Source organism: Sycon ciliatum, chromosome 1, assembly GCF_964019385.1.
Source record: "Sycon ciliatum chromosome 1, ocSycCili1.1, whole genome shotgun sequence".
NCBI lineage: Eukaryota > Metazoa > Porifera > Calcarea > Leucosolenida > Sycettidae > Sycon > Sycon ciliatum.
In genome coordinates this window covers 93,826,111-93,840,341 of record NC_088643.1, presented here as the reverse complement: position 1 = coordinate 93,840,341, position 14,231 = coordinate 93,826,111, and the positions used below count along the sequence as shown (strand labels likewise).

The following is a 14,231-nucleotide window of genomic DNA, read 5'->3' as shown; positions in this document are numbered from 1 at the left end:
GATTGTCCTGTGCAGCTGATGACTGCTAACATGCTCTCGTTCTGTTTCTCTATGGGGAATCTCTGTAGAAGTAACGTTACTATTAACAAACTTTCAAAGGGTGGGTGAGTGTCACTATCGATATCTGGCTACTCCCTACACATGCAGTCCAATCATGTTCATGTTCTGCCTACTGGAAAAATATCTGCTCTGGAAAAAATAAATAATAATTATTATAGTAATTGGCAAGTTGCCATGGCACCACGTGGTGCTTTTCTTTTGAAAAATCGTAGAATCCACGTCGTGAAAAAAAGTAAAAAAAGTTTCCCCGATTCAAATCGACTGATGTCGACATAAACAATAGCAATAGATTCTTGAAAGTGAATGGATTGCTTGCTTGTGGCGAAGTCTGCTTGTAGAAGTTCCTGACATGGCACATTGAGTATTCACGGTGGAAGGAGCTCAGCTTTCTGTGGCTTGTAAAGGAAACGTGTCGTGATGGTCTCCAGCAAGGATCTTTTGCCCTTTGGCTGGGGTATTATTTTGAGTGTTGCCAAAGTTCTTCTATTTCGGACGTAGTACGTACATGGTGATATCAGCGAAACATTGCTGTGGTCGTGGAGGACTGGCTTGAACATGATCGTTTTATTCTTTTGTTTTTCCTGTAACAATCAGTCGCTCCACAGACTTCGAAGTGCACCGAAATTGGCTGGCAATCACGAACAGTCTGCCTGTGTCCAAGTGGTATTTTGAAGTACGTACGACTCTCACTGTTGTCCTCATTTACTAGTATATGCACTCATCTTTCCTGATTCTTTATTTATTTTATTTTCAATATAATTATTGTAAAAGTTATACAGACGATTTGAGGCAATGAAATCCGACCCAATGCAGAGGAGATGGCACGTGGGCCAATTCTACTGCGACACCAAATCCGCCACAAAGTGCTCTAGTTGGCCCACCAGGTTTCGGGCTGAAATGCGGTGCCGTCCCCTCCGCTGTGTGGAGAGGGGACGGGTGGTGGGGCTGGGGGCATTGGCTGCAGCTGTATGTGTGGTCACTAACGTTGTAGCCTGCTGAGCAAGTTGGAATAGCAAACTTGTAAAGCGGAGCACTGAGTGCATGCTGACAGTATCTGCACTAAGACTTTAGCACAAATAATCATCTCTCACTCATCCTATGGCCTAGTGGCTAGGCACTCTTGTATGGGGCAGTGCTTTTGCGGTTGAAACTCTTCAAGTACTCCCACAAAGGACTGTCGGTAAAAACCGAAGTTTGTTTCAAATCAAAATTTCTTCTTTTTTTCCCCGCATTTCTTTTTTCCTAGAACACGTCGGAATGGACTCTGGACTATCCACCGTTCTTTGCGTGGTTCGAGTGGCTTCTATCTCAGGTCGCCGTCCTCATTGATCCACAAATAGTCTCGGTAACGAACCTCAACTATGCTGCACCGCTGTGCGTAGCGTTTCAACGAGGCAGTGTGATTCTGACTGACTTTGTGCTGGTCTATGCCGTGCAGCAGTAAGTTCATAGACTCTGTCACTGTGCTGTTGCTGCTGGTGGTGTTGCTGCTGCTGCTGCTGCTGCTGGTGGTGTTGCTGCTGCTGCTGCTGCTGGTGGTGTTGCTGCTGCTGCTGCTGCTGCTGCTGGTGGTGTTGCTGCTGCTGCTGCTGCTGCTGCTGCTGGTGGTGTTGCTGCTGCTGCTGCTGCTGCTGCTGCTGCTGGTGGTGTTGCTGCTGGTGGTGGTGTTGCTGCTGCTGCTGCTGCTGCTGCTGCTGGTGGTGTTGCTGCTGCTGCTGCTGCTGGTGGTGGTGTTGCTGCTGCTGCTGCTGCTGCTGCTGGTGGTGTTGCTGCTGCTGGTGGTGTTGCTGCTGCTGCTGCTGCTGCTGGTGGTGTTGCTGCTGCTGCTGCTGCTGCTGCTGCTGGTGGTGTTGCTGGTATACAGTGTATTACCAAGCCAGCTTAGCTTATCATGAACTCATGTAAAGCTCTAAATACTGTTAGGAGTACAGGTTTGTTTGGTCCGTCCTGTGGAGACTTCTCTAGGGACAGTCCGTCCATAGTCGAATAGGGCTCCATCTGTAGTCAATATCACATTGAGCCCGAATCCGAAAGGACTTTGCTCAGTATTGCCGGGTTGGGACCTGCTTGTGAATGATGTGCTTCCTTTCAAAAATGCACTCTTGAGTCTTGTTGACGCCACTAGGTCAGTGGCTCTACACAGAACTACTGGTCAAGTATGTGCAAGTCGAAAGAGGAAGCTACTGCTTACCAAAGTAAATGGAATGGCTTTCCACGAGGTCGCTGATGCCACATTCATTACAATGCCTGATTACAATTTGTATTGGGGTGTCAGGAAATGAGTTTACTGTCCACAGTGCAAGTAGTCTATGCGTGAGTGTGGGTTTGACTGTTTGTGTGCTGTGCTATGTGCTGTGTGCTGTGTGCTGTGTGCTGTGTGCTGTGTGCTGTGTAACACTGTACCTATGTATTTCGTACAACTTGCGTCTATCATTGTGTGCTGTGTTGCGCTAGGTACTGCCAATGGCTTCGCAAGAAGTCTAAGCACGTCCTGTTGGAGGAGAGAATACTGTTCCTTTGTGTTCTGATTCTCTGCAACTTTGGTCTACTCATTGTTGACCGTATCCTCCTTTTTCCTGTCCTGCATGTGCTCTGGCTTCATGGCTTCTTGCAATGCCACTATGTACTTCCAAGAACCAGTCACACTGTACATACACATGATACTGTCGTGGACGTGGAAATCCAGTCGAATGACCCGGGACCGGTGCCCTCGGTGCGTACAGAACGTTGCAGGCAGTGCGCATGTTGATCCGATGCGGCCAGCGCGCTGCAGCGCCCAACTGAATGTGTGTATGCGTACTCACGGCTGCATCGCCAGCGCCCTGCGGTCGCTAGACGTGCGACCAGATTTCCATGTCCACGACAGTACATTGCACTGTACATACACTGTACATACATGTACATTGCACTTGTGGTATCAGTATTAGTATGCGAGAGCGTGTCCTGACCGGTTCACCGTGCTATGCCATGCCTGAAAACCAAGCTATTTTGGCAGTTTTTGTTGCCGAAACAATCTGTTTTCATGGCGAGGTGTGTGCATGTAGATAGCGCAGGCAGGGGACCTCTTGGAATGAAGTCCGGCGTACCCTCTGGACTGTACACTGTTTTGACAATAGAGAGGTTCCGCATAACGTAATTACGTTAGTAAAAAGCGTAGTCGATCTACGGAAAGTCTTACGTAAACTGCATGCGCATCTGGGTTCCGCCATACGGAGTTTTCAAATCACGTAGCTGCCCTTGGCAACTCCGAACGCGGCAGTGTATGACCAGATCGACCTGGGGAGAGAGTCATAAATTTGTACCCCAATCCACTTACGGACCAGCTACGTTATGAGAGCCCTATCTACGTACTCTCCGTAGACAACTTTCCGTAAGTGGAGTGCAAACTCGCGAATTCACGGGTTTTTCCCGCCTACTAACGTAAAGTAGCTCAACTTTACGTAGTGCGGAACCTCTCTATTGTCTGCATGGTGCACGTCTTCGAGTGTATTGCTGCAATGTGACCTGTCACCACTACATATTCTAGCATGATGACTACGGTGGCAACGGCAGCAGCAGCAGCAGCAGTGCCACCACCACCACCATCAGCACAATGCAATGTTTACAATGGCTATTTACCTCGGATGGTTCTTCACTTTCTGTATCACATTTTGTGGATTGAACAATGAACATGACTACTAGTGCCAGCACAATGCAGTACGAGTGACAGGTGGACCAGAAACCAATGCAGTACGAGTGACAGGTGGACCAGAAACCAATGCACACACTCAACTCTAGACCCAACATAACTAACTTACCTGTATCTCGATGATGCACAAACTTCCTTGACCCGGTCTCTTCAGATATTCATTTCCAGTACAATGGATTCCTGATGGGAATATGGCTACTGTCCATAACACGCATGATGGAGGTCAGTTTTGCAATGCGCGGATATAGTCTCCTCTTCTTTTTGTTCTCTCTCTCTCTCTCTATCTCTCTATCTCTCTCTCTCTCTCTCTCTCTCTCTCTCTCTCTCTCTCTCTCTCTCTCTCTCTCTCTCTCTCTCTCTCTCTCTCTCTCGCTCTCTCTCTCTCTCTCTCACTGACCATAGCTGTCTGTCTATCTATCCAGTGATAGCTTGCACACTCTTACCTTCGATGTGCATGTACGTAGGAATCCCCGTCATTCTGATGTTCTTCGCAAAGCCTCCATAGGCATCACTATCATACTGTCAGAATATGCTCTAATATTTGTTTCTCGCACCTCTATCTGCTGACAGGGCCGAGTTATTGCAGCAGCATTTCTTTTTGCCGCCCTTCTCAACTTCAAGCACATCTTCCTGTATGTGAGCCCGGCGTATTTCATCTATCTCTTCCGAGTTTACTGCTTCCCATCGCGCAGAAGTAAGTACAGTACACTGTACTGCTAGTTTGTGTGTGTTGTATGTTGTTCTGTTGGGGGTGGTCTGTGTTCTGTGTGTTGTATGTTGTTCTGTTGGGGGTGGTCTGTGTTCTGTGTGTTGTATGTTGTTCTGTTGGGGGTGGTCTGTGTTCTGTGTGTTGTATGTTGTTCTGTTGGGGGTGGTCTGTGTTCTGTGTGTTGTATGTTGTTCTGTTGGGGGTGGTCTGTGTTCTGTGTGTTGTATGTTGTTCTGTTGGGGGTGGTCTGTGTTCTGTGTGTTGTATGTTGTTCTGTTGGGGGTGGTCTGTGTTCTGTGTGTTGTATGTTGTTCTGTTGGGGGTGGTCTGTGTTCTGTGTGTTGTATGTTGTTCTGTTGGGGGTGGTCTGTGTTCTGTGTGTTGTATGTTGTTCTGTTGGGGGTGGTCTGTGTTCTGTGTGTTGTATGTTGTTCTGTTGGGGGTGGTCTGTGTTCTGTGTGTTGTATGTTGTTCTGTTGGGGGTGGTCTGTGTTCTGTGTGTTGTATGTTGTTCTGTTGGGGGTGGTCTGTGTTCTGTGTGTTGTATGTTGTTCTGTTGGGGGTGGTCTGTGTTCTGTGTGTTGTATGTTGTTCTGTTGGGGGTGCTCTGTGTTCTGTGTGCCTGGATCCTGTTACAACTTACATGTACACGGTACTCAGTGTGATGTGGTGATAAGATGGTTTGCAACAGTTTTAAAATGAGTACCATGCAGAGCAAAGACAAGTTTCACAGGGCAGGGAAAGTAATGATATCTACAGTCTTTTTGCTTTTTGGAGATTTCGGCATGACCTTTTTTACTTGTTCCGTTAATACGGTTGTTGTGGCGTTGTGTGTTTTACTATTTGTATCTCTCTTCTCGTCCCGTGTTTGCAGAGGACTCCCTGACTGCGGCGACTGTCTCAATTTGGACATTCTCCTTCTCCAATCTCGTCAAGTTGGGCGTGGTGGTTGTGGCCGTGTTTGCTGTGTCGTTTGGGCCTTTTATCTACATGGTAAGCTCATTGTGAATGGTTCACATCGATCCACTGGAGCTGTATGAACACTTTCAAAGGCTGGTATAATGTGATTACCGTATTTCCCCGATTGTAAGTCGCACCTTTTTACACTCTACTTCAAAAACAAAGAAGGGGTTGCGACTTACAATTGAGTGTGACTTCCTACTTAGGTGAATGTATTGAAACAATTTGGTTCAGACCTAAAAATGGGTTGCGACTTATAATCAAGTGCGACTTATAATCGGGGAAATACAGTATGTGAAATACATGCAGGCAAACTGTCACTTGTTGCAGCAAAGCACCCTCTCCTTCGGTCTGCTCTGCTGCACTGTATTCAACACTGAAGTTGATCTCTGGACGCTGGTTTCGTTCTGAAGACAAGGTGAAAGAGACATGAGGGGTCTGCTAATGACGTGATCATCAGCATTAGCCAACTCACTTCTCCTCAGGGCTGCACATCTGCACTACTTATTTAGACAGCATGCGTGCATGTAGTTAGACCATCCGTGTCCAGACTCGTTCTGTGTGCGTCACACGTAGGAAATTCCGGGACATGACCGGATATCAACAATACTCTATAGTACTAGGTACTAGTTGAGCCGCTCCTGTCCCGGAATTGCAGTAATATTGCATGAAGAGTAAAACAACTTGCCCCTAACCAATATTGTATTTTCCCTGTGATAAGTCCGCCTTATGGGATGTCGACTTATAACCGGGGTCAACTTACAGCTTGTAAATTACGGAGTGTGAGTTTTGACTTTTGAGCATGAATTGTGCGTCTAAAGTGTGCAAAATACATGTACTAGTACTCTGTCAGATCCAGTACTCTGGTATTGCTGTATTTGCTCTCTCCATCATTTCTAAACTGCTGGTTTTTGTTTCTGTTGTCACCGATGTGGGTGTTTCGTTGAATGTCGCCTCAAAATAAGTGTGTGTGTATGTGTGTGTGTGTGTGTGTGTGTGTGTGTGTGTGTGTGTGTGTGTGTGTGTGTGTGTGTGTGTGTGTTTACCTTTGTGTCTGTGTTTACCTTTGTGTCTGCAGCAACAGCTACCACAGGTGTTGTCTCGTTTGTTCCCCTTCAAACGTGGTCTCTGCCATGCGTACTGGGCACCGAACATCTGGGCCCTGTACAATGTAGCAGACAAGGCTGCTGTTGTGTTAGGTATGAAGTTTTCCTATTGCAATTTCAAGTGAAGAATTCCCGGAGAATGTCAAAGCATTGGGAAGTTAATCCACCTGCGGGCTGCTCTTCTCTCCCCCAAACTCGACACTTTGCAAGTCAGATATGAAAAAGAACAATCATCAGTCATCAATCATCAGTGATGTGATTGATTGTTTTTCTTTCTTTCGTATTTGGCATGGAAACGTGTTGAGTTTTGGGGGAGAAACGAACGGCAGGCTGGTGGCCTAATTTGAAGTAATTTCCCAAGCTGTTGTATATGAGGAAGGGTTGCATGTTACTTTAGTCTGGCGTGCGTGAGTGTTGAGTGTGAGTGGGCAACGTGTGTGTAAGTACAGTGTGTGTATGTGTGTGGTGTGTGTGTGTGTGTGTGTGTGTGTGTGTGTGTGTGTGTGTGTGTGTGTGTGTGTGTGCGTGTGTGTATGTGTGTGTGTGTGTGTGTGTGTGTGTGGTTCGGTTGGTGGGTACACTTATGCCTGATTGTGTTGGGTCTGTTGCCAACGGGCTCGGCTACTTGAAGGTGTAATGTTGTACCTGCCACCTTTGTTGGTTCCAGGGTTCATATACTTTCTATTTGAAGTATACATACCTGTTAACCATGGACTGCTTCTGGCTAGATTAACTCTTGTGTAATCAATGGTGCTAGGGAGGCTTATATCAGATCCACTCTGATTTAGCCACCCACACTAGTAGCATGTATTACCTTCACTGGGGGCAGGGGTAACCGCAGTTGGATCCCTGGACGGATACCCTGATGCCGTCAATCCTTTTTCTGCACCTTGTCCTCGCCCACTTACTGAGGTGTGGTGAGCCCATAAGTGGGATCATTTTCAAATCCACCCAGAGTTTTGGGGACTTCAGGGGGTGTCGGCCGTTGGGCGGTTCAATAGCCAATTGAGTCATCTTTCCAAGATTCCTTTTGAGTCTCTCTCCCCTCTCCCGGGGAGACCCACGTGACCAGTTTTGGCAGTGAGCAACAAGTGTGGTACATGGTGTGTGTATTATGACTCGTTGAGTGTCCCTGCCTTGTGAGCACTGCTCACTGTACCCGTGCACCTGTCTGTGTCTTGCTATGCAGCTCGGCGGCTTGGAATGGCCGTGTCGTTGCCAACAGCTTCATTGACTAGTGGCTTGGTTGGTGATGTGGAGCATGTCATTCTACCGGCTGTGCCACCCATTGCTACTGCTATCTGTACTCTACTGACAATACTGGTAAGGCTTAAAGGGGAAGTTAAAGGGGAAGTATACCCTAAAATCAAATTTTCACCAGTTGTAGTCTTCGGGGTGCTGAGTCGAATGGTCTTGGTCCGAGGAAGCTGAGACGCTCCCTTCCTCCTTTATTCCCAATCGAACTCGCGCACTTCCACCGAAACTGGGTGACTGCGCATGTCACTAAAAGCGCCATTTCGTTCTTATAAAAGCACGGATGACCGCGATTGGCCCATATGTTGTAGTCTTTTGGACGCTGAGTCGACTGGTTTTGGTCCGAAAAGGCTGCGATGCAGCGTTCCTCCTTTATTCCCAATCGAACATGGTTGAACAAGCGGTCACGTGCTCCTGCGTACACCAGTCACCTGGTCACCGTGCCGGCAGGGTACAACTTACTAGCCTGTTTGACCTTTTTTGGGTGCAGTCCTGTCACTCGAGTTGAACTCGAGTTGAACCTTGGTGTGAAAGTTGTCGCCTGCTGGCGTGGTGACCAGGTGATTTGGGCACCCAGGAGCACGTGACCGCTTCTTCAACCATGTTCGATTGGGAATAAAGGAGGAACGCTGCATCGCAGCCTTTTCGGACCAAAACCAGTCGACTCAGCGTCCAAAAGACTACAACATATGGGCTAATCGCGGTCATCCGTGCTTTTATAAGAACGAAATGGCGCTTTTAGTGAGATTTTGCATACAAATCCTCATCTAGTAGGGCGCAGTCACCCAGTTTCGGTGGAAGTGCGCGAGTTCGATTGGGATTCAAGTAGGAAGGGAGCGTCTCAGCTTCCTCGGACCAAGACCATTCGACTCAGCACCCAGAAGACTACAACTGGTGAAAATTTGATTTTAGGGTATACTTCCCCTTTAAGGCAAAAATTAAAATTTCACCAGTTGTAGTCTTCGGGCCGCTGAGTTGAATGGTCGTGGTCCGAGGAAGCTGAGACGCTCCCTTCCTACTTGAATCCCAATCGAACTCGCGCACTTCCACCGAAACTGGGTGACTGCGCCCTACTAGATGGGGATTTGTATGCAAAATGTCACTAAAAGCGCCATTTCGTTCTTATAAAAGCTCGGATGACCGCGATTGGCCCATATGTTGTAGTCTTTTGGACGCTGAGTCGACTGGTTTTGGTCCGAAAAGGCTGCGATGCAGCGTTCCTCCTTTATTCCCAATCGAACATGGTTGAACAAGCGGTCACGTGCTCCTGCGTACGCCAGTCACCTGGTCACCGTACGTACCTGCAGGGTACAACTTACTAGCCTGTTTGACCTTTTTTGGGTGCAGTCCTGTCACTCGAGTTGAAATCGAGTTGAACCTTGGTGTGAAAGTTGTCGCCTGCTGGCGTCGTGACCAGGTGATTTGGGCACCCAGGAGCACGTGACCGCTTGTTCAACCATGTTCGATTGGGAATAAAGGAGGAACGCTGCATCGCAGCCTTTTCGGACCGTCAAAACCAGTCGACTCAGCGTCCAAAAGAGTACAACATATGGGCCAACCGCGGTCATCCATGCTTTTATAAGAACGAAATGGCGCTTTTAGTGACATTTTGCATACAAATCCCCATCTAGTAGGGCGCAGTCACCCAGTTTCAGCTTTCTCGGACCAAGATCATTCGACTCAGCACCCCGAAGACTACAACTGGTGAAATTTTAATTTTTGCCTTAACTTCCCCTTTAAGTGGTGGTATTAGATGTAGTGTTCTTCTACCATTGTTGTTCTCCCATTCTGCTGCTTGCAACGAGAGAGCTTGGAAGCTCAGGGCCCTATGCTCTGCTGTTTTGCCTTGATGACCTAGGCAAAAAAAAGCATAGGGATGTTATAAATTTTTCATTTCTCCTATTTTTTTTTCAAGACAACCTGGGATTCGAACCCGCACTATCGCCCTGCATGCATCCCCCCGATACACTTCGCATACATACTAATTCTTCCAAGTTGCTTCACGTTATGATCTTGCATTTGAAAGCCCTATTTGAATATTGTGGCCAGCTGTTTGTGGCCAGCCGTCTTTGATGGTACGGTACGGTACGGGACAGGTGCGGTCGAGGGTAATACGAGAACGTCTACCACCTTGATGACCTAGGCAAAAAAAGCATAGGGATGTTATAAATTATAAATTCTCCTATTTTTTTTCAAGGCATAACCTGGGATTCAAACCCGCACAATCGCCCTACATGCATTACCCGATACACTTCGCATTCATACTCATTCTTCCAAGTTGCTTCACGTTATGATCTTGTATTTGAAAGCCCTATTAGAATATTGTGGCCAGCTGTCTCTGATGGTACGGTACGGGACAGATACGGGATAGCGCCAGACGGAGGTCCGTCCGCCACAAACAAACAAACACCAAATTAAAGCTGTGTGGACCCTGGCTAGCGCCAGACGTTACTGAAGTAACGTCTTCTGCATAGCTACGGGAATAAAACCTTTTCATGTCAGTATTAGAGGTAGGGCTGAAACCATCATTCAATAACTCCTAACTCCTAACGATCAACCGATATCGTTAATGATTGATATATTGGTTTATCAATTCTTGTCGGCTCTACCCGTGTATTTCGAACACCAGTTTATGAAGAAATTCCATGATACCTTTGCTACGTTAGAAATTTATGGCTCAGCAGAGTCAGCACTGATAACATCTGGCTGGTTTATCAACATGAACTAGAAAATTTCACGTTGTTTCTAGAGCGAAGAATCTTGTCATCCTCTTCTTGCACTCTTAACGATCGATATGCGAGTTATCAGTATAATTGTTTCAGCCCTAATTAGAGGTAGTACATGTATAGTATAGTGCTAGTGTCCTATCCACGCTCCTACTCTTTGTCAACCTTGGCTGAATTTCCATCTTGTTCTTTGATATTAAGTTTAGTGTTTGCATCAGTGCTCTGAGTGCCTCGACCACACAAGAAATACACGTATCTGCCTGCGGCCCGAGCTGATGAACGAGTGCTTTCCAACTTGCTGAGCCAAAGTATTTAGGTCTTCTCATGCGCACGGGAATTTCTGCTCCTTTAGGCGGTTGTTTTCATTTGTGTGTGTGTGTGTGTGTGTGTGTGTGTGTGTGTGTGTGTGTGTGTCTGTGTGTCTGTGTGTCTGCGTGTGTGTGTGTGTGTCTGTATATTGTGTGTGTATGTGTGTGTTTGCGCCCTGCAGCCATCTATGTTGCATGTATGGCGAAGGCCTGTTGGGCCAGAGTCGTTCCTGCGCTGTCTGGTACTGTGCGCTTTCTCGTCCTTCCTGTTTGGCTGGCATGTCCACGAGAAGGCCATTATACTCATAACAATCCCTATGAGGTAGGCACATGTACAGACTGTAGGGGCCTTTTTTTTCACTACGCATTATGTTCGCAATTGAGTCAATTCACAGTCTACAAAAATACGACTTTTGTTATAATATAACATTATCTCTGCTCTCCTTTGGCCATTTCTCACAAACAACCACTCTCTGGAAAGCTAATGATGGCAGCTACGCACTCGTAGAAACTACAACACCAAGAGCCATTCGTGTGTGCCGCGCCGTGATGAAGAAGACGTTTTCAAACTCAAACAAATATGCGCAGCGCGATTTGTCACGAGTGGCTCACTGATTTGTAAAATCGTGGCTCATAGAAACCAGACGAAGGTCTTGTGAAAATACCTAAAACCCGAAGGATTTCCAGCCCCAATACGCATAGGTAAGCGAGAAGATATCAGAGTTATTTTCAGCGTGACAGCGACTCAAAATGTTTGAATGTGCATTTTTGATCGTGCACTGGCTTCGAGCTTCGTTGTGCGCCAACTATGCACCAAGCAGTGAAAACAATAGTTGCAGTCGATAGTCAAGGTCTTTCTGAAGACGTAGAGCCCTCATTTGTAATAATCCGACAATATTGTGAGCAATGGGACTTAGGCTTTTATTTTTGATCAACCTACTTCACTGGACCCCCGAGTGTGCAACTCTGTATATGGGGTCTCTGACTGCGAAAACTCGCATCTTCCGTTCCACATCTCAGGTATATTCCGTACCGTGTACAACACAGGCCAATGTGCGCTCGGTCTGGGTATCTGTCATCGCTTGTGTAAACCATGTGTGTAAACCATGTGTGTAAACCATGTGGCTTTCTGTTAGGCAGTGCTAATTTTCTACTTTATTCCTCGATAAAAACATACTAGTACTGGACACGCACAGCTTGAGCACTAGCCCCGGGATGTGAGTTTTCAGCTTTCACCTTCAGTAGGGCCCCATAGGCCATAGCAACCTGTGCAGCAAAGCTGCACACTCCTGGGGGTATACATTCTTGACCGTACTTCAAGTAGTTGTAATGATGTTCATCTTGCCGGTGTTTCTTGTGTGTGCCTTTTCTCAGTTTTCTGGTGTTTCTTGTGTGTATCTTTGCTCAGTTTGCTGGCCATTGAACAAGCAGCAGTGGCCAGGATTTACCTGCTGTTATCAATAACTGGTCACTACTCGCTGTTCCCACTCCTCTTCCAACCAGCTGGTATGATCTTATTAAGATGGCTTGTCTGTGTGTGTGTGTGTGTGTGTGTGTGTGTGTGTGTGTGTGTGTGTGTGTGTGTGTGTGTGTCTGTGTGTGTGTCTGTCTGTCTGTATGCTTATGTAGCAGCTATGAGTATGCGCACATGTGCCAATTGAATTAGGCTGATGCACCCTTGTCCACGAGAGTATTCTTACAATCCTTATCTCTTGCATGGCTTGTTCTGCAGCATAGTGTCTCTCTGTCTTGTGATGTAGAACTGCCACCAGACATCTGTCATGTCCCTGATTTTCTTGCCTGTGCTCAGAAACTCCTATCAAAGTACTGCTGCTGCTTCTTGTGTCCATCTGGTCAATACGATGCGTCAAGGTTTGCGTAAAGTAAGGTTCTATTCAAGCTGCATGAAGTAGTCAATAAGTACAAACTTTTGCTTAGGGTTATAAAGAGTATGAATGCCACAGACATTTCCATGGAACATGACAAACGTGTTTGGAGTTCACGTGTATTATTAATCTACCAGAATCGATTTTCTTCCTCCACAATTTTAGGGGTTGTCGCAAAAGATGTTGTCGTCCCTAACGCAGCTTGCTAGCAAGAGTAGATGAAACCCAGAGTGCACAGCTTGGGGCATTTTCTACTATGGGTGTCTGTCACGGCGGAATTCCATGATCACATATTTGGTGCAGATCTGAGGCGGGAAGTGGCGTAGTGCGTACAACTGAGCTGCAGTGACAGCAATCCATCAAGGCTGCACACTCTGGTTTTCATGTACTCTTGTTGCTAGTTACACGTACGGTGTGGGTCGACTTGCGATTTTGGCTCACACCCCTCCCAAATGAACGATGTTCGTTTCAGGGATGACAGAAAACATTTGCAGCGACCCCTTAGAACTTCTGTTAATTTCATGAGATGTGAAGCTACTTTACTTCACATACTATAAATGTGAGCCACTGCTGTCCCACTCGCATACACATTGACTTGACTCTCTGAAGGTGTTTGTTCACCCAACAAAGACCTGTTCTACTTACGCTTGTGCTTGTTTTACTGATGCAGCGGCCAAGGTACGACTCAGCTGAATGCTCTGGAAAAGCTCTATCTGCTCGGTCTCGTGCCACTGTTTGTGTACTGTGACATAGTACACGCCATGCTTGGCCTCCATGTGACTCTGCCCTTCCTGCCCCTGCTACTCACCTCCGTGTACTGTGCTATCGGTGTTGTGTATGCATGGCTGCTCTTCTATGCCGATACGCTTTCTGGACGCTGGTTTCGTTCTGAAGACAAGGTGAAAGAGACCTGAGGAGTCTGCTAATGACGTGATTATTAGCACTAGCCAACTCACTTCTCCTCAGGGCTGCACATCTGCACTACTTATTTAGACAACATGTGCATGTAGTTAGACCTTCTGTGTCCAGACTCGTTCTGCATGCATGGATTTCTTGATGTATGTAGGTTGTCTCGATGTGGCTGGGCCACAGTCGAGGCATGATAATTATATTCAAAAATTTGATTATTATATCCGCCCATCCATTTTTTTCTCTTTTCATTCATTCGATGTTTATTTTACTCAAGCGTGTGTTCGATTGTGAATTCAATCCAGACGTGAGTTGTTTTATTTACGATTTATGCCAGTTGAGCCAGATGGTGCATATGATTATCGACAGGGTGGTGTGGTAGGTCAGGACAAGTCTACAGTAGATTGGCCAATAACTCTACTGTGCTGCATGTTCACACAGTTGAGTACAGGCATGGCTATCTAGTCTACTGATTGCCACTGTACATCCATGCATGGAAATGGAAATGGTCATAATAAGAGGCAGTTTGCTAGCAGTAATGGCGGATTGACCCATACTAGGCCATAGAGGTAGAGATGAGTGGCCGGGCTTCTCAGCTCCATCTATACATGCTGAGTGTATAGCA

At 46.7% G+C, this 14,231-nt stretch overlaps 1 protein-coding gene across 1 annotated transcript; it reads left to right on the top strand.

Moving 5' to 3' along the window:
* Nucleotides 1-312: 312 nt before the first annotated feature.
* On the top strand, nt 313-13,947 carry LOC135806585 (probable dolichyl pyrophosphate Glc1Man9GlcNAc2 alpha-1,3-glucosyltransferase). The gene is made up of 13 exons (XM_065320785.1): nt 313-557; nt 655-733; nt 1,307-1,500; nt 2,515-2,621; nt 3,903-3,970; nt 4,319-4,442; nt 5,332-5,450; nt 6,496-6,616; nt 7,713-7,846; nt 10,994-11,133; nt 12,220-12,317; nt 12,622-12,694; nt 13,368-13,947. Exons 1-13 carry the CDS (start codon nt 478-480, stop codon nt 13,609-13,611), a joined length of 1,581 nt encoding a protein of 526 aa, XP_065176857.1. The 5' UTR covers nt 313-477; the 3' UTR covers nt 13,612-13,947.
* Nucleotides 13,948-14,231: the final 284 nt, after the last annotated feature.

Bases quoted from the DNA above. Each gene is read 5' to 3' on its own strand.
- LOC135806585 (XM_065320785.1), top strand. From the start codon at position 478: ATGGTCTCCAGCAAGGATCTTTTGCCCTTTGGCTGGGGTATTATTTTG. The intron at 734-1,306 runs GTACGTACGACT...CTTTTTTCCTAG, and splicing joins TGTCCAAGTGGTATTTTGAA to AACACGTCGGAATGGACTCT. The intron at 2,622-3,902 runs GTATCCTCCTTT...CGGTCTCTTCAG, and splicing joins TGGTCTACTCATTGTTGACC to ATATTCATTTCCAGTACAAT.